The 23,783-nt window shown below is 37.5% G+C and overlaps 1 protein-coding gene across 3 annotated transcripts in view; it reads right to left on the reverse strand.

Moving 5' to 3' along the window:
- Window positions 1-20,031: 20,031 nt before the first annotated feature.
- The window catches only part of LOC148012227 (Small GTP-binding protein), a 118,487-nt gene continuing 114,735 nt past the window's right edge, over window positions 20,032-23,783 (reverse strand). Inside the window, exons 22-24 of one of the 3 annotated variants that reach the window (XR_015689027.1) lie at window positions 20,519-20,633; window positions 20,339-20,412; window positions 20,032-20,245 (exon numbers count right to left, since the gene is read on the reverse strand). Coding sequence is in view for 1 of the 3 variants with exons in the window: in XM_087668863.1 (XP_087524989.1) it covers window positions 20,538-20,633 (96 nt within the window). In the remaining 2 variants the exon portion in view is untranslated. Of the gene's footprint in view, window positions 20,413-20,518; window positions 20,634-23,783 lie in introns of all 3 variants that reach the window. The other 2 variants (XR_015689026.1, XM_087668863.1) reach the window with 2 other exon arrangements.

The following is a 23,783-nucleotide window of genomic DNA, read 5'->3' on the forward strand; positions in this document are numbered from 1 at the left end:
AGATAGAGACTACAACCAACATCTTCTTAAAGCCTTTTCTTCATCCTCCTACCATATGAGTTACATGCCTTTGTTTGTAAAGGTTATGAGGGGAGAGAAAATATGGGAAAGATACCTCAAGTACCTACTATTCCACTTGACCTAGACTACAAATCTCCTAAGTTCTTGAGGAGATTTAGCCTTTCTAGCAACAAATATGTTCATTGGTTCAATAGCCATTTTCTCTTCCAACAATATATCACCCAAAAATATTCCCCTCTTAGCTACCAAAACTTATGTGAATGGGTTTAATGACATTCCTAGCATCTTGTACATATAAAAGCATAATCTCATATGTTTTAGGTGGTCCTTTTTTTTGCTATAAAAAACATAGAAGTCATCAATGAATACCCTCATCCAAGTTTTCAGATGTAGATCACTTTTAGGAATAGGGTTATCAAGGAGCATCTACTACAATGGAAAGATTCCCCTGAAGAAGATGCTACCTAGATAGATGATGCCAACAAAGTCTTCTTAGCCTTGTTGCCAAGTATGCCAAGGTCTATGCCTTGGTTGCTACCATAACCTTGTTGCCAAGTATGGCTCATTTTCATTGAAATACTTTTTCTTTTTTTCCTTTTTTTCATGCCATAAATATGTACTTGCCAAAGAAAATATCATTATGCTTATCACCTTGATGTCCCAAAATTGGCCCCTCATAACATCATTGATACAGTATGCTACAAATGCTAAAGGACCCCCCACCCCCAACCCTAGAAATTATGTAAGAAGGGATAGGGAGGGAGAAAAACTCACATGTGAGGAAAATTCTTGAGAATTTGAATGTGAATGGTTCTTCAACATCTTTATCTAGTCCCCACCCCCCCCCCCCCCCCCCCCCACCCCCTTCGTTCTCATTAGTTATCTCATGCCCAATTCTATTAACCTCTACATCCTACCACCCTTGCCTAAACTCCTCTTCACTATGCCCTCAACCCTCTTTCTTTTAGAAGTTCTAGTACTTGTGTACTTGGAATTCATGGCCCCAAAAATATGTGCTCCAACTACTAGGCATACCATAGTAACCAAGAGTGTGGTGCCTGCTACTCCAATGCAGTTGCTTCTAGATAGTGAAACTCCTACACTAGCCTAGCCCCTAGTGGAGAGCATGACCCATGTACATCTTCTACCATTGATGGTACATTAGGTGCATTGTGGCCAACCCTCCTCAAGACTCTTGAACTAATTGGACCATGAGAAATTATTCCTCTCATTATAAACTAGGCATTTAGGACTACATTCCTCTTTTGTTTTCACATTGTTCTTATACCACTTTCCTAAAGTTGGTTGTAGCTCACTAATGTTCACAAATAAGGAAGTTATTACTTGAATTATATAGGGGTTTAACTATGTAAGTAAGTCCTAGTATCAATTAAATAGACTAGAAATGATTAGTTCATCTTTATCATTAAGCAAAGAGTTGTACTAAGGTGATCTGTAGTTACTACAAAGTTTTCAAAGGAATGTTTGGCATTTGTGAGGTTGGCTATCCCCAAGTATCGTGCAAGATTCCTCATCAAGAGCCAATTTCTAGTATGGATACTAGGACCAAGCCATACTAGACCTCTTTCTACAGGAGTGCTCACTTTGTTGAGGGTTGCAATGACCAATGGGACTCTAGTTAGTAACTACCTTAATGCCGACGAAAAAGGTGGTATCCTATAAGCTCAATGGACTCTTAAAGACTCTCATACTAGATATATAATGGTTTTCTAGCTATCAATATGGGATGGTAGGATTGTATTGTCCCATCCAAAGTGGGGAAGGTTTTGCAATCATGGATTGGATGTTTTTTACTTTCTAGTTTGGCAAAAAGTTTACTTGTTTGGAAAAGTTTCTTTTGTAATGTTTTTTTGTTAGTGCTTAAGTCAGTAAAGGAATCGATGATAACAAGAGTAATTAAGGAAGAGTATTTTGTATGTCTCACTTACGTGTGCTTGGGATAATTAGAAAATAGAAGAATATCTTTTATAGAGGGAAGCAAAAATGTTATGTCAACTAGAACATCCTATGATAGGGTGGACTTGATAACTTTGGGTGGTTTTCCACAACTAAAAATAGGACAGAGCTAAATGTGATGACTTCCTAGGTTCTGTTGTAGACCCAATATAGCATTGTGTTAGGGGGATAGAGATAATATTTTGCCTTATGGATATAGGGGTTGAGTTAACTCCCCCTTGCCTCACTCTATTTGAATCAGGTGTGGTGCTTGCCACACTATGAGACTCAATTGTACACACAAATGTGCTCTCTTGCTTAATGTTATAATGCTATTAGGAGACCTAGAGTATCCTTAGGCATTTTGGTCATTCCTCCTATGGGCTACGCCAAGCTTTCTTATTGTAAGGTAGACCGAGGAATACTTGATTGTATAATCTCAAGAGTTTCCCCAGGGAGTCCACCTATAAGAAATAATCTATATAGCATGCATTTAAAAGATATTAAGAAAGACCCTTTCTTTACATGCTATAAGGCCTTAAAATGACCCCTTTTACTTTACTAACTTATACCCCTTTTATAAATATAATCTTGTAAATTTACTAAATATAATACCATTCCTTTTGAACTCACATGGTATCTTATATATTCTATAAGGTCAACCCTTGGGAGAGTTCTATGAACTCTAAGAGGTGGTGTGTAGGAAGTGCCCTCTAGGACATCTGCCTGAGATGATGCGTGCTTCAACTGGGAACCTTGAAATGAGCATGTTACATATAGAGAGACAAACATTCACTCCATGGTATTATGCTAGCTTGTATATAAGATTTGTGATTCTTTGTTCTCTCCTTGATATTAACATGGAGTGCATGAAACTTGATCTCTAGTATTTTCGAAGTGCATAATTGCTAATGGTATCGCTTGGAAGTGCAATCTCAATCTATAAAGACCATTGATGTGGAAAGGGTAAGGCTAAGTGATGTGAAGCTTTGTATAATGTGCTTAATAATCTTGGAAGTCACTAATAGTGATTCTAATCACTAATTAATCATATTTAGAGTTTATTGCAAAACTGAAAGCTCCATCTCTAGGTTGGACACACTTGTTGGATATCATTAAGTCCCCCATCAAAAGGTTGACATTTCACATCTCAAGTGAGGCATAAACTATGAGATGAGTGCTTGTAAGCTCTAATGGTACATTTCTTAGTCATTTCTTGCTTATGATAATAAAAAATATGAATGTTAATTCTGAGATATGAATGCCATTTTGCATTTTAGCACGGTCATTAAGTGTTGTTCCCCTCATTAAGTGACACTATAAGGTTATGTGTAAAATTATAAACACATAGACCATGCTTCTCTCCAAATGTTGTCTTGCTAATTTTTAAATCACTTTCTACTCATTACTTATCTAGTTTAAACATCATTTCATTTCATTTTGTTCTTATTGCTTGCCTTGTAAAGGATTAGACATGAAAGGTGAGAAGGATCGAAGCTTGCATGTGAGCTATGGTGGGAGAGCAAGAGCAAGAAAGAGAGAGACAAGAAATGGGAACTCCAACAGTCACAATGTGTGACCGGGCCTTCCTTTTTTACTAGTCACTAAAATGAATGTAAAGAATAAAGTGACGTGACGAGCACCCACCACCTGCAGTGTGCAGTGGCGGGTACTGTCAATGTAGTAATACACGGGGCGGCACGACGGAGGCGCCTTTACCCCAACAAAGAAGGATCGAAGCTTGCACGTGAGCTATGGTGGGAGAGCAAGAGCAAGAAAGAGAGAGACAAGAAATGGGAACTCCAACAGTCACAATGTGTGATCGGGCCTTCCTTTATTTACTAGTCACTAAAATGAATGTAAAGAATAAAGTGACGGGCGGCCGCCACCTACAGTGTGCAGTGGCGGGTACTGTCAGTGTAGTAATACACGGGGCGGCACGACGGAGGCGCCTTTACCCTAACAACCTCCCACTTAAAGGCAAATCTGCCCCAGTGAGAGAGAAAAGAAAAGAAAAAGACAGTACAACTGTACATAGGTACAAGGGATGAGGAAGGGTAACATCTCATCCAATGCCCATCAATCTCCTGAGGAAGGCAAAGCACTCAGTAGTGAGGCTTTTCGTGAGCAGATCTGTAGGATTCTCGTCAGTTGAGATCTTGACAAGGTCAACAGACTTGTCCTCCATGACACCACGTATGAAGTGATACCTCACCTCAATGTGTTTCGTCTTCGCATGGAAGACTGGATTCTTAGCCAACTGAATGGCACTCATAGAATCCGAATGCAGTGTAGGTATAGCATCAATCCCAAGGTCATCAACTAGACGGCCTAGCCATATGGCCTCCTTACAAGCCTCAGTGGCTGCAACATACTCGGCCTCAGTGGTAGACAAAGCCGTACACTTCTGAACCGTGGACATCCAAGAGACAACACCTCCAGCATAGGTGAATACATAGCCAGAAGTGGACTTCCTACTATCTGCATGTCCTACATAATCGGAGTCAGCGTACCCCACGACCCCTGTATCCTAGCTGCCATAGCAAATACACATATTTGTTGTGCCCTTCAGGTACAACATGATACCCTTCACGGCATCCCAATGTTTCCTGCCAGGTGTAGCCATATAGCGTGCCACAACACCAACTGCAAAGGCAATATTTGGACGAGTGGCTATCATGGCATACATAAAACTACCCACGGCTGAAGCATAAGGGATCTGGGTCATCTCGGCCCTCTGCTCATTTGTCTGCGGACAATCGGCCTGTGATACCTTCACATAAGAAGGCAATGGATAACCAATAGGCTTTACGTCCTGCATGCATAAGCGCTCAAGGACTTTATGAATATACTCCCTCTGTGACAAGTAGAGGAGTCCCTGATGCCTGTCACGTCTAATGCACATACCAAGTATGTGAGAGACCTGTCCCAAATCCTTCATCTCAAAGCTCTTCTTTAGCTGAGATTTAAGAGCATCTAGCTCATCATGAGCTTTCCCTGCTATCAGCATATCATCCACATAGAGTACCAAAATAAGCAATGAACCATCACGGGCTTTCTTCGTGTAAAGACACGGATCCATAGCAAAAGTTTCCTAATGAGGCTTTTAATGAGCAGATCAACAAGATTCTCATTTTTAGGGATCTTAACAAATTTTATGCACTTGTTCTCAATTACCTCTCTAATGAAGTGATAACATACCTCAATGTGCTTGGTCTTCACATAAAAGATTGGATTGTACCAAGTAGATGACACTCATAGAATCCAAATGCAAGATAGAAGTCATAGAAGTAATATCAAGGTCTGTAACCAAAAAGCTAAACCACAATGCCTCCTTGTAAGGCTTAATGAGTGCAATGTACTCAACCTCAATATAGTAATAGATAAGAAAATGCATTTCTACACCCTAGACATCCAAGAAACAACACATCCAACAAAGATAAAGATATAGCCAAAGATGGACTTTCTACTATCTATATGTTCTGCATAATCTGATTTAGTGTAACTCATGACTCTAATATCCTAGCTGACATGGCAAAGGCACAAGTCTACACTACCCTTAAGGTATCTCATGATACCCTTCCTAGTGTCCCAATATCATCGGGCCAAGTATCAAGCCTTATCTCCCAGTAGAAATGATATGTTAGGTCTAATGGCTATCATGGCATATATCAAGTTCCCCACTATAGATGCATATAGAATCTTGGCCATCTTAGGCTACTCATTATCAGATTTTGGGGATAGATTCCTTGACTATATGTCACATAAGAAAGAAAAGGGGTTCTAATGGTTTTACCACTTTGCATATGGAACCATTCAAGGGTCCTATGAATGTACTCTTTTTGCGATGACAAGTATAGGAGCCCCTTAGAGAAATTGTGTGTAATACACATACCAAGTATATGAGAATCATGCCCCATGTCCTTCATCTCAAAGCTCCTCTTCAATTGAGTCTTTAAATCATTCAGCTTATCATGAGCACTCCTTGCAATTAGCATATCATCAACATAGAGTATCAGAATAATAAGGCTACTATCACAACCCTTTTCGTGTAGAGACACGGATCCATAGCACTGTGGGAATAACAATTGAATGCATAATGACATCAAAGTTATGATATGATTCCCTAGGTTCCTATAGTACATAAAGGCTATTCCTCAACTTGCACACTAGGTGTTTCTTTCCCTTTTCCACAAAGCCCTCAAGTTACTGCATATAAATGTATTTATGCATATCCCATATAGAAAAGTTATATTAATATCCATTTAATACAAGCTTGGATCTAGCTATTCAAGCAAGGCCAAAATCAAGTGAAGGGTAGTCATTTTGACCACAGAAGTGAAAATCTCATCAAATTCAAATCTCTTTCCTTGTTTAAAACCCTTTGCAACCAAATAGGCCTTCTATGCTAGCTTAGGGTAACTAGAAGTGCTCTTTAGATTATACACCCACTTGCATGGCAATGCATGTTTCCCAATAGATACGGAAACCAAATCCCACGTATGGTTTTTCTCCAATAAGTCAAACTTAGATTTCATAGCCTTCTCCCAAGAAGAACTATCACCTTTGTGCATAGCCTCCTTAAGAGTAAGGGGCTCACCAAAATCTATCGCCATTACATAATCAATTGAGGACTCATAATGATCAAGAGAAAACAAAACTCTAATAGATCATTACAAAATTTCTTGTGGAGCTGGTATATCATATCCTTTTTGTCCAACATCAATATGACCTTACATAATAGACAAATCTTGGGGCATTGGAGCATTAGCACCAATTGCAGACTATCTAACACGGGCTAGCCATAGAGTTACAAGAGGTTTCTCCAAAAATATTATTTTATGCCACTCAATCATTTTCTTAGATTTCTTATGTATCTTATCCTCATTGAAGACAACATCATGGAAGTGGATAACTTTCCCAACATGCGGATCTCAAAGATGATATCCCAACCTACCTGTATCAACATATCCAAGAAAGATTCATTTGACAAACTTTGGATCTAGCTTAGTGTGCTTGTCTTTGGAAATATGGCAAAATGTCTCACATCCATAGACTCCCAAGTTTGCATTTGAAGGAGATTTACCAAATCATATCTGCAACTTTGCCACCAAGAGCAATGCATGGGGATGTGTGAAATTGCAATAGTAACTTTGTTAATCCAAACTATATGGAATATTTATTCATGACTATGAGCATACTCCAAAACCTCTCTTGAATGGTCCTATTTATACATTCGGAAAACCATTATATGGTGAGATATAAGGAGTGGTCAACAGATCTTAATGCTTTGATCATCGCATAACTTCTCAAAAGCATGGGAAATACTCACCTTGATTATCTGATCTTATGCATTTTAACCTATGCCCAAACTAGTTCCCAACAGAAGTATCAAAGCGTTAAAAAGTAGCTAAAACATCTTATTTCTGCTTTTTGTGGATAGGCCCAAGTTTTATGTGAAAAATCATCAATGAATGTAAAAAAATACATAGCACTACCCAAAAGACTCTTAGGGCATGAAACCACGAACACCTGGATAAATAAGGGCCAATGGCTCATCCATGCACATGAGCCAAGATTCTTATGAGCATTACGAGTTTGCTTGCCATATAAGCAATAATCACAAGAATCAAAACAAGAATATTCCAAGGGTGGGAGATATTGCAAACAAGTCAAAACTTTCATTCCTTTCAATGGCATGTGTCCAAGGTGACTATGCCACAACGATACATGAGGAAGATTAGTAATGGCCAATACACAATCCATAGATCTAGAAACAAGAAAGGGATAAAGACTACCAACTTTGGCTCCTCTAGCAAAAATGAGGTTGTCATGAGTAATCTTCCAAGAAAAATCACCAAAAGAGACATGATAACGAGCATCATCCAACTATCTCGAAGAAATAAGGCTTTTCATCAAAGTTGAGACATAACATACATCATGTATAAGAAACTGTAAGAAAACATCACAAATGCCAATAATGTCACATACATGATTATTTTCCATTTATAAAGACATGATAACCATCATCATCCAACTATCCAATAGAAATAAGGCTTCTTGTCAAAGCTTGATGTAACAAAGAATATATTCATAAATAATTGATAATCAATCTAATAGGAGAAAGTTCTAGATAATCAAAAAATCAAATGCAAATCATCCCATAGTGATTAGTAGCTACAAAGACAGTGTCTGCATAAACCAATGAACATATATGAGAGACTCCCATAGTCTCTAAAAACCTAGCTCTATAATAAAAGCTCAAAGTCCATTGGAAGCAAATAGGAGCATCCACCAAGAGCAAAGCAATCTCAATACATGTATGTCACAACATCTGAAAACCCAAAGATACTAAATAATACATTCAGGGACATGTAAATAGCATAAGTATCCAAGCTTGTAATAAGAATTCAAGCTCATAATAAGTATCCACGCTCGTAATAATAAGAAATCACTAGACCATGCAACCTCTACAAACATAGATGTAAGAGAGATTGGAATCAAATCTCAAGTCCCAAAAGAGAGCATATCCATACATGACCAACGGTTTCAAGCATACATACAATCAAAGAGAATTCTTAAATGGCATGTAAGCATAGATTGCATTGACATTCAAAGCATATGCTTGCTACCCACTTTCTATAATAGCTAAGATCCTTCTAATTGCTTAGAGAAGTAAGCTCTAATCAATGAGCAGAGCATCCCCAAGCATCAATAGATCATCCTATCATTAAATACTTAGTGAATAAGTAGTAGATGAAGCATAAATATTCAAATGCTTACCATCTCAAATTGTGAATGGCTAGCTATCCACAAATGATAGTCAAAATGAATGATGATTTCTTCCCCAAATGATGCCAATGACAAAGCCAAAAGTGTAGGGACAAGTGCCCAATAATTGAGCAAGGACTAGAAGGAAGTGTGTATTTAAGGTCAATGATATTTTCTAGAATTTAAATTCTATTTAGATATTATTTGCATATTAGCAAAAGAGAAGACATTCACGAAAGGAGCAAAAAGTGTGGAGGTAATATCCTATTATTGGGCATAAGATCAATGAAATCAATAAATAGATGCATTGAGAAGAGCCCTCTCAATGCATGGGGGAGATTATACCCAATTACTATCGTACTCTCTGTTTGCTTTTGTCTCTCATTTACTTGTTGTGTCCAATTTGATTTGAGCTATTGTTGAGTCTATCAATTTATGGTCTAATTACTCAACAAAAAGTCGTAGGGAAAGCATTCTCTTCAAGCTTAGTGGAGGCAAATAAACTCTTAACTCCATACATAATTGCTCCCTTGTACTCATAGACTATATCTAGAAAGATTAAAATCTTGACCCAAGACTTGCACACCAATAGGATCAGCCTCATAATCATTTGCAACTCCAACCCTAGCAAGTATAAGCTCTCAAGCAATCCTTCAAATAGACTTCAAATCCAAATCTCACTACTTACAAGAATAGCTTTCAACAATTGTGCTACCTCCACACATGTATGATGTTGCAAGGCCTTTGATATAACCACACATCCACCCTTTTTCACAATATTCTCTTCTACAAACTCCTATTTTTCTTCACATCCACTTTAGCTCCATCAAATCCCCCAACTAGGCCTCAAGTTTTCTTGGCATGCCTCTCCTTCATGTTCATACTACATTCGTTCTTCTCCCCCCTCCACATGTAGCATGCCTCTTCTTAAATACTTTTGGGTGGAAAAAAGCACCCTTATTTCTCCCTTAGGATTTAACAAAAGCCTCCTTTATTATCAAGGTTTCTAGTCTTCAAATACAAAGCAATATCTCTCTGCTACTCAAAATAATGTGGCCGCCATATTCATCCAAATAGCACATTTATATATGGCACCCTACTTTCTCTTGGTCTATACAAACAATGGTACTAGCCAAAGCAGAACCTTGCATTCCCTCTAAATCTCATGATCCACTAGTCCATCATGTCCACATCATCAAGTGACATAAGCTTTCTAAAATCACCCTCAACCTATCTATCCCAACTAATCACATCAAAAGAAATAGCAATCTCATTGGCTCCAATCCTACCACCATTTTTTCACCAAAGCCATGTAGGTATTCCACATAAGTCATCATTTAATAAGCACATTAACATGCTTTGCAATATCTCCAAGGAGTCTCAACTCCACCATATACATATGATAATAGAGCAGCATCATAGCATGCTTCACCCAAGGGGTTTGTCATAGCCCAAAGTGCAAGTTGACTATTGGCATACATATCACTAAGCATATTAGTAACCCTGAGATTAACCACATAGCATGATATTTGGAATTTTGTGCTATCATATCCAACTTAATGAGGATGCACATGCTCCCATTCCCAAGATAAGGTGCATCAAGCCTTAGCAACAAGCAAACTACCCATAGTCTTTATACCCAGTCCAAAACCCTTGAACAATGCTATAGATACCCATAGCTCTAGATAAAATCATGCTTCATGTGAAGGACCCTAGAACTCTCTCCTAGTAAAAACACAAAACTATAGTTGTTAGAACCATCTAGATACATAGTTTTGTTCAAAACATCTAGGCATATCCTACTATGTGACACAAAGTGTGTTTCATTTACATCCATCACAACTAGAACAAGTGTCATTGCATCCTTGTTAGCTCCTTTTTAGGTCGAAAATTGCTTCGCAATAGCCTATAGTCTCTTGATCTTGACAAAGTACATTTGGATAAAAATTAGCATGCATCATGTAGATGTCCCATGGTCTCTTAGATATGGGACTATAAGTACATATGTTCCTTGTCTTATTTGAGAAATTGTATCGTCTCTTGGACCACCTCTTCATACAAGATGGATATGTATGCCCTTCTTATCTACATTTCCAATAGGAACTCTAAATTACTTGGGAGACTACTCTCATGACTATGATAAATCTTGCTCTATAATAGAAGGTTCCAACTAGCAGTATCTTTGAAAAAAGGCACAATATTTTCATCAATGAGCTATTATAGTTCCATCTTGCAATCTCTACACTGAACTCATGGGCCATGCACTCATATTTAGAAATGATTTCCTTATTGAGCAATGGACACATTGGCACCATTAGATTGGAGGTGTAGCCTCTAACCATCTCAACCCAAGAGACCATATGAAGAAAATAAGGATTTTTCCTCTTGATGAAATAAAATAGAGCCATTGAGGCTTCATATTTGTCTCTCCATACTCTATGCTCTCTTCCACAATAACATGCCATAGAAAATAATGACCTCTTATGGATGCAACCTCATATTGAGGGAGAGAATGAGCACTTGTGACATTTACATAAATGGGATTAGTCTTTGCACATTAAGGAATGTGAAAGGGGCACCACCTAGCCAAATTAAAAGTGGACTAGGACACTTTTACACACGAGTAGAGAGATAATTATATAAAATAAGAAGAGAGCAAAAGATATGGTACCCAAAATTGTGGAGGGAGACATGCACATATAAGTGGAGGGATAATGGTAGTAACAATATAGGAAGAGAAAGAGGAAGAAGGGATGGAGAGATAGCGAATGAGGGAGGATGAGGGCAAGAGTAGGAGAGGGTAAGGATATAATGAAGTGGGGGATAAGGAGGGTAATGTAGTTGGAAAATGGATGGGGGGTGAGGAAAAGAGAGATAATGTGTGTGATGAAGTGGAGAAGAAGGGTAGTGGAGTGGAGCGAGATGGAGGATGGGAAAGTAGTAAAGGAGAGGAAGAGAACAAAGATAGTGAGAATGCTGGTAGAGTGGAGTATGTGTATCTCCCCTTTGAAAGCTCAAAGCAGTCTCCTTTTATAGACACTTGGCTAGATTATATTATTTGCTAGGCCTAATTAATTAAGCATAATCTTAATTGATTAGATCCCCAAATTGGATGATGCACTAGGTGATGTAAGGCAATGCATAATACATTTTGTTGTCTTGTATGCATGAGTAAGAAAATATGAGAGAGAATTGTACATGTGCATTACTAATATAATGTGATGCTTTACAATATGGGATTGATAGTTTTACAAGGTTTTAAGTAAAGAAAATGTGAAAATGTATATACACTCCTTACAATATGTTCCATCCTCCAAAAGGAGATCAAGCTTGCTTTGAAAAGAAATCCATGGAGAAAAAGGCTTTGAATAATAATTGAGAAGAGTCTCAAATCTCCACCATTGTAGATATGGCCTTTGTTACTAATCTTTTAGTGCACAAATATATTATTATATTTTCTTCTTTTGGTGGCCAAAGCCTTTTTCATGCATACACCATTTATGAAGCTCCAAATATTAAAAGAGAGAATATCGTAGTTAATAGATTAGGAAAGGTGAGATGCATGAAATGAGAAAACTATAAGAGAGAAAAAAGGAAACGAATGTATGCACCACATGGAAGAGTTATTGGAGTATTTTTTAAAATACTTAAAGGCATGTGTGTCCAAGCTTGGACCCATCTTTTCCTTTCATTTTCAAAGATTTTGGCTCCAAGTAACTAACAACTTTGCATTTTTATATGTGCATGTTCCCTTGTCCTCATGTTGACTTTCTTGTGTATGCTTAGCACCATTTTCTTAAATGTAAGAAATCTCTTATGCACCACTCCAAGGTCTTTTAATGTCATGTGGCTCACTTTCAAATCTATTGAAGCCCAATGCTAGAATTATTATAGATAAATATTCCCAAAGAGGATTGCTTTTAGAAGAGAAATTTCTTAAGGAAAAAGTAGATCGCTCTTATTTGGTAAAAATACGTAAGCCTTTACAAATATTGGTTCCTATAAAAGGCTTAAATTACACATCCAAAAGCTATGTACACCTTGGATGATTTTAAGAGGAGGTTCACATGGAAAAATAAAAGGTTGTGAAATGCACTCGTCAATATTACCTCCTCTTCTTACTCACCCCATATCGAAAAATATAACAGCAATAAAATTCATTGACTCTTGAGAGAAAAACACTTAGTGATCAACCCTCAATTGCCTATAAGACATCAACACTAAGATTCATAAGAAACCAAGCACTCTAAGCACAATAAAAGTGATTCTTCAAACATTTATTAAGAAGAATTAATTTGAGAATATAGAGACACTAATAAATCCATTAAAATTTTCAAAAGATTATGGAAACTTGTAAGGCGCATACAATCCCACAACTTTGAGAGGTTTTTTTCTCAACTAGGTTACAATCTAGCTACCATCTAAAAATGAAAAACCAAGGAACCTATGACTACAATAAAGGCTCTCCTTGATTTGGGACAACACTACCCCAAAGATCGAAAAATTCTTTAACAACTTTACTCTCCTAACTCCCTTTATTGAAAAACCAAAGCTTATATTGTAGCCAACTATCTAAATGTGACAATACCATTTAGCCAGGGGAGGATACTAAACTAGAGATTTTCCATTAAGACTCATTTGTCTTGTGACAAGTGTTACTCTTAGGGATGTGAAAAATAACCAAAACTTGAACCCATTTTCTAGCATTTTGTTGACAAGTAGGGAGAGTTTCTATTTGAGTACATCAAGTGAGGAACTTGCATGAGGTATACACTAGTCAGAATTAGGCAATTTGGCTTCTTTGGTTGTTCTTTTTTATGTTCCTTCACAACAATCATCTCATTTTCATTTTTCCTCCACAACCTCAATATTTTGGATCTTGGCAATGTATGCATAACATAAAAAAAGAATCTATATGATCCTTTCATCCATTCATTCTTCTAATGCAATTGCTTGTATCATTTAGCTCATCCTTGATAATCTTCCCTCTTTGTGATCTGTATTCCATAAGACCAAAGTTCATTTTTATTGCCATCTCTTATAACATTCTAAAATTGCAAACCACGGGTAGTAGCCTCAATAGTAGCATAATCATTCTTAATAGATATATCCTTCACTAACTTTCTTATACTGGCTTCACTAAAGTTGGTACCAAGAGGCAACCTTGTCTCCTGTAAATGAATCTTTCTATCTTTGAAGACAATCAAATCTTTGCTTAAAGTATCCTTATTAAGTATCACAATCTTTCCATGCATGCTATGTACTATCGCACCAAATACATATGTGCACAAATCCCTTAGGATTTGGAGTCTTAGATCTAAAAGATTCTAGAGAATAGCTTTTATCTTTCAACTTTGCAAACTGTAATTGCAAATCTCACATCCCTTTTGCTAACTTCTCCATCCTATCATCTTTGGGAGTAGAAGTAGTACTTACAATTGGTTGTTTGCTTACTTGCTTTCTCTTTTACACAATTGGAGTAGCTCTTGCAATGGCCAATTTGTCTATACATCTTTATCTTTGCACAAGCTTTGACGCTACATTTTATATATCCTTTATCTTTAGCCCTTATTTTGTGTCCTCTTCTAAAAGCCTTTCAAGACTTGGTTACAATGATGAGTTTGCAGTCATAAATATTTTTCTTTTCTCAATCTCCAATGTCAATTGCTCTATTCTATCCAACTACTCATATTTGTACTCAAACTCTTGTAGCAATCCTATTATTGCTAAGGTGTAACAAACCAATCCAAGAAGGTCATTTTTCATTAGTTATTCAACATCCTCCATAACATACTCATCCTTGAAATTTTTTTATAAATAACTGACTCTAGCACATTTTTAAGAGCTTCTTTATGCTTATTTATCCCATATGTCTACTAATTTGTTGTAGATTTGTGTGTTGTACAAATTTTGCATGTGAAGAATCATCTACGAATGTAAAAACTTGATTGCATGCAGTTTAGGGTTGTGATTGGAGCCAAAAATATTTTTACTTTCATGTTAGGTTCACCAAAGATGTAGAGAGACTTGTCATATATGGCAATCTCAAGAAAGAAGAGCTAGTAGCATAGAGATATGGATTTTAGTGAAAGAAAATGAAATGAAAGTGAGAAGGTAATAGACAATAGTAATAGGGAACCAATTAGACTCAAACCTCAATTGTAGCTTTTGCATAATTCATAAAACATTATGTCCAAACTACATACAACATATACATTGATATGTGCATCAAGTTTTGAGACTATGGTTGTTTAGTTCCATATGCAAATAAATTACCATACATAAATGTGGATCGCAAACAATGTAATTGTACTTCAAAAACAATCCCATATGTACATATAAATAGTCTAAAACTTATTCAGTCCATATGAACATGATAATCCTTGCACTAGGTGACCAAAATAGTTCTCTGTCATTCCTCTACTTTAGGTTTTCAATGCAAGATAGTAACAAATCAAGAAAAAATCAAAACAATCCACTCTCTCTCTTGATTTAGGATTTAAAAACATATATAATAGTAGTAAGAAACAAGAAAACAATGCGCTACTATGATCTAGCTTTTAGTATCTTGTTCTCAATCCTCAAATATCAATCCTAAACATGTACATGCTAGCCCTAAAGTATACCCTATATTTTAGTCTAAAAGTACGCCTCAAAATCCTTGAGATTTCCAACGTGAAAGCATGTCAAGAGATATAGTGATGATGGAGCCTATATGCAACAATACATTAGCCCAAAATTTACATCAATTTTTGCGTTAGGAGCGTGTTGCACATCACGATCTTCTTTTTGCTTCTTCTTAGTTTGCTCCTTGTCTTTTTTTTGTTATCTTCTTGCACAATGATAGACACTTCTTCCTTTTCACATGTCTCCAATCACAACCCTAAACTTCATGCAATCAAGTTCACAGAATGTCATACAATCTCTTTCGCACTTCCACAAACATATGAGATGTGTAGTATAATGTGCCTATTGTCCACTCACTTCAATCAAGTCATATTTGTAATGTCTACCTTCAAAGCCACATGAGAAGATCTTGTCATGTTTATAGTGGGAGCTATTAGAATCTCATTAGAGTCAACCTGCATGGCTATATTAGTCATTCCATAAGGCCATCTACATGTATCTAGGTTTGCTAGTTGTCTTGCATTTGTTACTCAAAGACATGGCTATCAAAGCTAACCTAGGAAATTTTTTCAAGAGGCCAAACACTTTCACCTAAGAAGAAGAGAGCTCCCAAATGTTGCTAATCATAGTGCTATGGATATCTACTTGAGTTTATGCTATAAAATATTGTCATTGGTAGTCTCATTTCATTGATGGTATTAGGAATGTAATGGTTTTGGTATTTAAGGTGTTGAGAATTTATGAATAGTCCTAATTTCTATTATGAGTTGGATTATATGATAGTTTGAGTTTTTGGGAAAGGTATCATGAGAATAAATCATTTTAAAGTATTAAAACCTTCTGAGATTGGGCCTTAGAAGCATGGTAGAATATTTGTCAATCCTTGTGAGTGCTTTTGTTCTTGGACTAGGGTTGTCGTCCTTGAGTGTAGGACCAAGGGAGTTGGTTTATTGTGTCAAAGTCATCATAGAACCCAAATATCCTTAGCCCATTTTTCTTTTAGGTGGAAACTAGGGTTGAAGGGAAGAATCCCACACTATCCAATGTCACTTTGATGAGCATTAATCACCAACAAACAAAAATGGATAGGAGTCTCATAACATGTATTACAAAAGACATGTTTACAATTGTAGATCTTGTGAGTGTCCAACATATCCCTCATCATGACACCCCCAATAAGAAGCCTCTATATCAAAACTTTCCCATGGTATTGAAACTTAGTCCTCCACAATTGAAGAAACAATCGACCACTTAGCTTTGGTATCTTGAGTAGAACATTACTTTATTCTTGGTCACCCATTTCTTGCATGTAAGCATCTTATGATAAGCTTGATTGGTTGATTGCTTTAGAAAATCAACTGGATGCACAAGAGCCCAATCCAATCAAGGGGATAAAGGCTGAAATGCAGGCAAAAGAAGGGAATGTAGTCAAAGCCCTTCCTCCAAGTTTGGCTAAATCAACCAGTGACCTCGAGGAACTCAAAAGTATTGATGGATACAATTGAAAATAGACTCGAGAGTAACCAAGGATGATAGCATCTCATATAGTTTTCATTCATGCTATCCTATTAAACTTATCATATTTCATATGCTTGTCAACCTCACCAAGCATGTTGGATGTGGCCAAAGCCCCTTTTTGCCATGAGTTAGCCTCCTTTATAGAGTTAGGGGGATACCAAGTAGTGATTTGAAGAATCTCTCACCAACAATTGATCAAGTGTAATAGAAGAACGAATGAACACACACACACACACACACACACACACACACACACACACACACACACACACACACACACACACACACACACACACACACACACACACACACACACACACACACACACACACACACACACACACACACACACACACACACACACACACACACACACACACACACACACACACACACACACACACACACACACACACACACACACACACACACAAAGAAACACACACACGCACACACATGCACACGTCTCCCATCGTGCCTCACTATTATTGCAATAATGGCATGGGAGGGTAACTACCTACTTATTATAAAAGTAGCATTAAAAGTAATTAAGTGCACTGACATTACTAACCTTGCTATGATTAATATTAGAACTAATCTTATTCCTTATTTATTAACCTTAGTTGTTAAGGTAAGGGGGATTCTACATTCCCTTGATTACTAACAGCAGTGGGGTGTTTGAGAGGATTTTTTTGTCCTTGAATTGAATGAGAAGAGTTTAGAGGAATAAGCTTAATGAAGGAACCTACTCATATGCATTGCATTTTACATTGCACATGTAGTTCAGCTAAGCACTATCTACACCACTATTTTTTGTTGCACCCATTTACCCCTTGCAAAAGGATGACGTTTAAATGCATTGTATAGCATGATATCCTTTGTGCATGGGTCTTCACATGTGTATATGATCCAATGGGACACAAAGTACATGCAATGCATGTTTCATTCTAGGTGTACTTGAGAGGAGGGTTGATCAAGAAGCTAGTCCAATGGCAGATATTGTGTTGTGGTATTTGTTACAATTATCCTAAGTATTTGGATAGGGGGTAGGTTGAGAGTAGTTTCTATTCATAGAAAAAAAGATATGTGAGAGCATAAATGGACCCTACATCTAGTCATAAGACCCTTTGCATGTAATCCATGTGTGTGATGGGTAGGGCCATATTAATATGAATGCATGAAATTTGTTAAAGCTATAATATCATACTATGCTACATTTTTTGTTTAATAATGAGTTGTGTTTTTTTAAAGATAAAGAGTTTATTTTTTAATGCTTACCTTGTGCAAGTAAAAAATACCACAAATCCCCATCAAAATCACATTAAAGGCAAAATAAGCTTAGAAGATACTCGAAAATAAAAGGTTGAAGAAAGGGGACTTATTCAACTTTAAGTTGAAAGAAGACTAAGGTTAATGCATGCTCAACAAGAGGCTATTGGGCTAATTTTGAGAAGTGATTACTCACTAAATACTCTATAAGAAAGCTCAAGAGACTTAGCAACAAATGCTTTGCTAAATGCTCTATAGAAGCTACTACAACAATCGCATCGTTTTAAGGAAGGGAGACCATCAAGAGTTATCTACAAGTGCTTTGCTAATTGTATAAAATTGAAACAATGTTAAAGTATGTACATTAGTTATATGTTGAACTAAAGTGTGTGCTTTGGTGGGAACTACATCTGACCTATGGAATCATTTGGGATTGACTAGTCCACTATTCATAGGTATTGTGGTTGGTATTGACTACTCCCTTGTTCAAATGAATTTTAGAAGAAGCATCATCAATGAATTCTCTATTTTGATTCCTAAGAGTAACTAATTGTTGCATGTTATAGAACACGAAAGATAATACCTAGTTAAATTAAAGAAGTAACATCAATGTGATTTACTGTGCCAATGTAAACAAGAAAGGAAATGTGTCAACATAGTGACAAATACGGAAAAAACATAGGTAAAGCAACCAACGAAACATTATCAATATAGCTTGCAACTAAAATAGATAATGACCCATTACAATAATAAGAAAGTATTCTCTTTTCTTGTCCATCCTCTATCCTTATAGTTAGTGTACACATATCTACCATGTTTCTCTATTACTAACACTTACATAGAAATGCCAAATTTTCTCGTGTGAAGATGGAAAAAACATCTATTGAATAACACATACATCTCTTGTTAGGAAGTGAAAAGTCATTGTTGCTAAGGAGTTTGATGTAGAGTTTGGTTCTTTTAGTCCAAAGAAAGAAATCATATGAAGCTTAGTATTTAACAGGGCCATCCTTTAAAGAGACTAAGGATATTATGACGAGTGAGACTTGAGATTGCCTAGAACTTGAAGTATCCGAAGGTTTAAAATTGAGGAAAATTTTCTTAAGTTTTGAGCGAGAAAATTTCTTAAGGTATAAAATATTGAGAAGATAACCTTACTACTAAGGTAACAAACCTAGAAAGAAACCCTTGGATTTGATCTACCGATAGAAGCCTAAAGGCAAAGTAAACTAAGAAAACGGGGAGATCAATCCAAGAGTTAGGAGAGTGAAGGCTACTAAAGCATCGCGATGGGATGGAAGTGGGACTGTCGAATGATAAATTGCCTTTGAAGGTGGGGGCTCTTGTCCGGTAGACATGCTTATCATACCCATGCCAGATGAGGTTGCTCGCATACAGCGTGACTGCCCCTACTTAGTGATATTTAGTGGTTCACCTTCTTATCAAGGAAGCATACTTGACAGAGGCAATGATGGGTGAAGGTCGCAGTGAAGGACCCATCACATGGACTTTGAAGCTTTAACAAAAACTTTTCTTCAAACACCACTTTTATATTTATTCTTTGCATACTTTAGAACCTCCTTATGAAACACCCTTAAGGGCTTTTCCCCACCTTTTGCACTTCACTTAATATAAAACGCTGGTTTTTCATGACCAATGCTTGTGCCTTTCACACACACAATCTTGGGTATACTTGTTGCTGACAGACATGGACCAAGAAAACCATGAGGTTCAGGAGAAAAGTGAAAGTGGAGATATGTGCACCTCACACAGTTTGTCTACTTGCTAGAACTGTAGAAGATCAAGTAGCAGCAATTTTCAATAGAGAAGGTATGACCAGAACAGAAGAAAGGAACATCACCACCTCTGTAGCAGTAAAACTGATTAATGTACAAAAATGTTACAATGATGATTTGTAATCGTAACTTCATTGCATTTCGCTGATGACATTATGTAAGGCAAGAATATTGCTAACAAAAAAAAGTGATGAAGGTAAGTTGACTCCAACAGTGGTAGAACATGCAAAATGGGGGATTGGACCAGCAGTGATGAGAGGACGCATTTCCGCGCTGAAGCAAATTAACTGCAAGGCTTTGATATACAGGAGGATTCTTTAGAGCAATGATAATCATTCTGCAGACTTGATTCCCATCTGCAGGGCATTGAGCTTCCATACCTTCAAAGCTGTGCACCACCTGTATCCACGCCCTGAAGACCGTCTCTCAAGCACGTACCATCAATCTCAACACACTACACACATGAAACCAAAACTTTATCGCACCAAAGCTCTTCATCTGGAGTAAGATTTGGTCATAAAGATATACAAAATACAATAAATGCCAAAATGACGGCGTACCTTACGTAGAGTTCCATAATTATACTACTTCTCTCTCTAGTCTCAGCACAGCCATGAAGGCATCTTGGGGAACCTCAACTCTTCCTACAGATTTCATCCTTTTCTTTCCTTCCGCCTGAAACAAACCACTTCTTCAGTAAGAGCCTTCAACTCACAGATTTGTAGTGTCGAGTGCAGTAGATGCAGTGTTAGCTGTTACATCAGGACCACGCTTTCTTACACCAGAATTAGCTGTGTTGAGACACAAAAAGCTGTTTACTCCTGGTGCTAGAGGGCACTACCTTCCACTAGCTTGTACAAGAATGGCTCCTCTCAGCTTTGCTTGCAAGCATCTTATCATTCCACTACATCACCTGAGTTTTCCCCAAGGTTTATTGTATCACTGAGTACGTTGTACCTTCCTTGTTCTACCACACCAAGTATTTACATCATGATTGATGGTATACTTTTGCCAACCCTTCCACAGTTTCATACATTCACATTTAGCCACTTGTACCATATGTTTTCTTAACCAATGCAAGAAAAATTCTCCTAGAGGAAGACAAGTCTACCCATCTTTTACTTCTATCATCAATTAAAAATAAAAACAAACAATTGAAGGCAAAAGAGAATGGCAGCTGCAAAACGTGAAGCAATGTGCAGGCGTGAAGTGCAACAGTGGAAGTGACAAGCACACACAGAGAGAGAGAGAGAGAGAGAGAGAGAGAGAGAGAGTATTCCACAATTCGGTGTTTACAATGTGTTGGTACACAAAGATTAAAGGATGTATTTATACTTAAGGGTTTACAGGTTTTACCCACAAGGGTGCATGCACATGTACAAAAAAATAATACACCTGTAATACAAGCGAAGTGAATGAAGGGCCTTTACACCCAACAACCACCCACTTAAAAGGTCCGAAGTAAACCTTTAGCCAACTCCCACTAGTTGCATGCAATGCTTATGCTGAGTCTTGCCAAGACTTCTAGTAAGAACGTCTGCAAGGTTATCCTGTGTTTTGATCTTGATCAGTGTAACTAGACCATCTTCCAAAACATGTCTGATAAAGTGGTACCACACATCAATATGTTTGGTGCACGAATGAAACATGGCATTCTTAGCCAAAGGCACGGCACCCTGGCTATCACATCCCAACACTGGTGTACTCATAGACATGCTGAAATCTTTGGCAAGTCTACTCAACCAAAAAGCTTCCTTGGAAGCTTCAATAGCTGCAATATATTCAGCTTCAATAGTACTCAATGCTACGATTTTCAGCAATTTGCAGCACCAAGAAATTGCTCCTCCAGCAATTGTAAAGACATATCCGCTAGTGGATTTGCAAGTATCCAAGTCATCTGCCATGTCTACATCATAGTATCCTTGCAAACTCAATGCACCCTACCCATAGCATATACACTTTCTTTGTGTACCCTTAAGATATATGAAGATACACTTGCAAGCCTCCCAATGTGCTTTGCCAGGATTAGACATATAGCGACTAACAACTCCCACTGCATGAGCAATATCCGGACAAGTAATGACCATAGCATACATAAGAGAGCCACAAGCTGATGCATGAGGAACTCCCTTCATTGCACTGGCTTCCATCTCATGCTTTGGGCTGTCAGCTTTGCTAAGTTTAACGTATGGAGGCTAAGGTACTCCAAGAGACTTAGCTTCAACCATGCTAAACCTCTGAAGTACCTTTTCAATGTACTTTTCTATTAAGTATTGCATCTATTATACTTGTTCAAGCACTGCAATGAGAGCAAATAGCACACATAAGAGTGGTCATCTTCACAATAGGAGTGAAGACCCCCTAGAAGTCAATACCTTCCTTCTGTGCATAACCCTTGGCAACTAATCTTGCGTTGTACTTCGGTTTCCCATCAATTGTTTTTACCTTACACACCCACTTATTTGGAAGAGCTTTCCTTCCTTTGGATAGAGACACAAGATCCCAAGTATCATTTGCATACAGAGATTTTATTTCTTCCTGCATTGCAAGCTTCCACTTACTGCTAAATTTACACAACTTTGCCTCTCTGTAAGTAAGAGGCTCACCCTCATTTGACAGCATAACATAATGCAAAGAGGGATCAAATCTTAGTGGCTGCCTTCTAAAGTCAGTAGACCTGCATAACCAATGATCTACATTCTCTGGCACTCACTCTACATCTGGAGGCAGATAAATTTCAGTCTGGCTGCTGCAAACCATGTTCATGCTGTTCAGCACCTTCATCTTGTGGACCAACACCTACATCTTGCTGTCCAGCACCTTCATGAGCATCTCTTTGCTGTCCAACTTCTTTTGGCTCAAAGATAACCAGCTGATCATCAATTTCAGCCTGTGGCAAAGCTTCATAAGGCTCCTGTTTTGACATAGTGGGTAGCTATACATGCCGAAATTTGACTCTCTTAGAGTATTCATCAAAGGCCAAAGCATTTTTCAGCAACTTTGCCTCATTAAACATACATCTCAGATGCGCACAATTTTTCTTAGACTGAGGTAACTATACCCTGTAGCCCATTTCACCTTCATCACCATAGCCCATAAAGGTACCCTTGGTGAGCTTAGCATCAAGCTTACTTCTCAGTTCATTCCTAACATGTACTTAGAGTATTCATCAAAGGCCAAAGCATTTTTCAGCAACTTTGCCTCATTAAACATACATCTCAGATGCGCACAATTTTTCTTAGACTGAGATAACTATACCCTATAGCCCATTTCACCTTCATCACCATAGCCCATAAAGGTACCCTTGGTGAGCATAGCATCAAGTTTACTTCTCAATTCATTCCTAACATGTACGAATGCATCACAACCAAAGACATGTAGATGGTCATATGAGACCGGTTTGCTAGACCAAACCTCCTCAGGGATGCCATTCTTTAAGGACTTGTTGAGAGAATGGTTGCAAATGTGTACCACGGTTTTTAATACGTCTCCCCAAATATCATGAGGGAGATTAGCAATGGACAGCATGCACCACACTCTCACAATGTCCTATTATATCTTTCAACCACACCATTTGAAGAAGAGCTATATGGAGTTGTAAGCTCCCTTTTGATACCATGGAAATCACAAAAGTACTTAAATTCAATAGATATGAACTCACCCCAATTATCTATTCTAAGACATTTCAGCTTTTTCTCTTTTTGAGTGGTCACAAATGCATGAAATGACTTAAATGAAGCAAATACATCACTTTTCTTTTTCAGCAAATACACCCAAATCTTTCTGGAACAGTCATCAATGAATGAAACAAAATATACAATACCT

The sequence above is a fragment of the Lygodium microphyllum genome, chromosome 27, assembly GCF_053477565.2.
Source record: "Lygodium microphyllum isolate KBCC chromosome 27, Lygodium_microphyllum_v1.1.10, whole genome shotgun sequence".
Taxonomy (NCBI): Eukaryota; Viridiplantae; Streptophyta; class Polypodiopsida; order Schizaeales; family Lygodiaceae; genus Lygodium; species Lygodium microphyllum.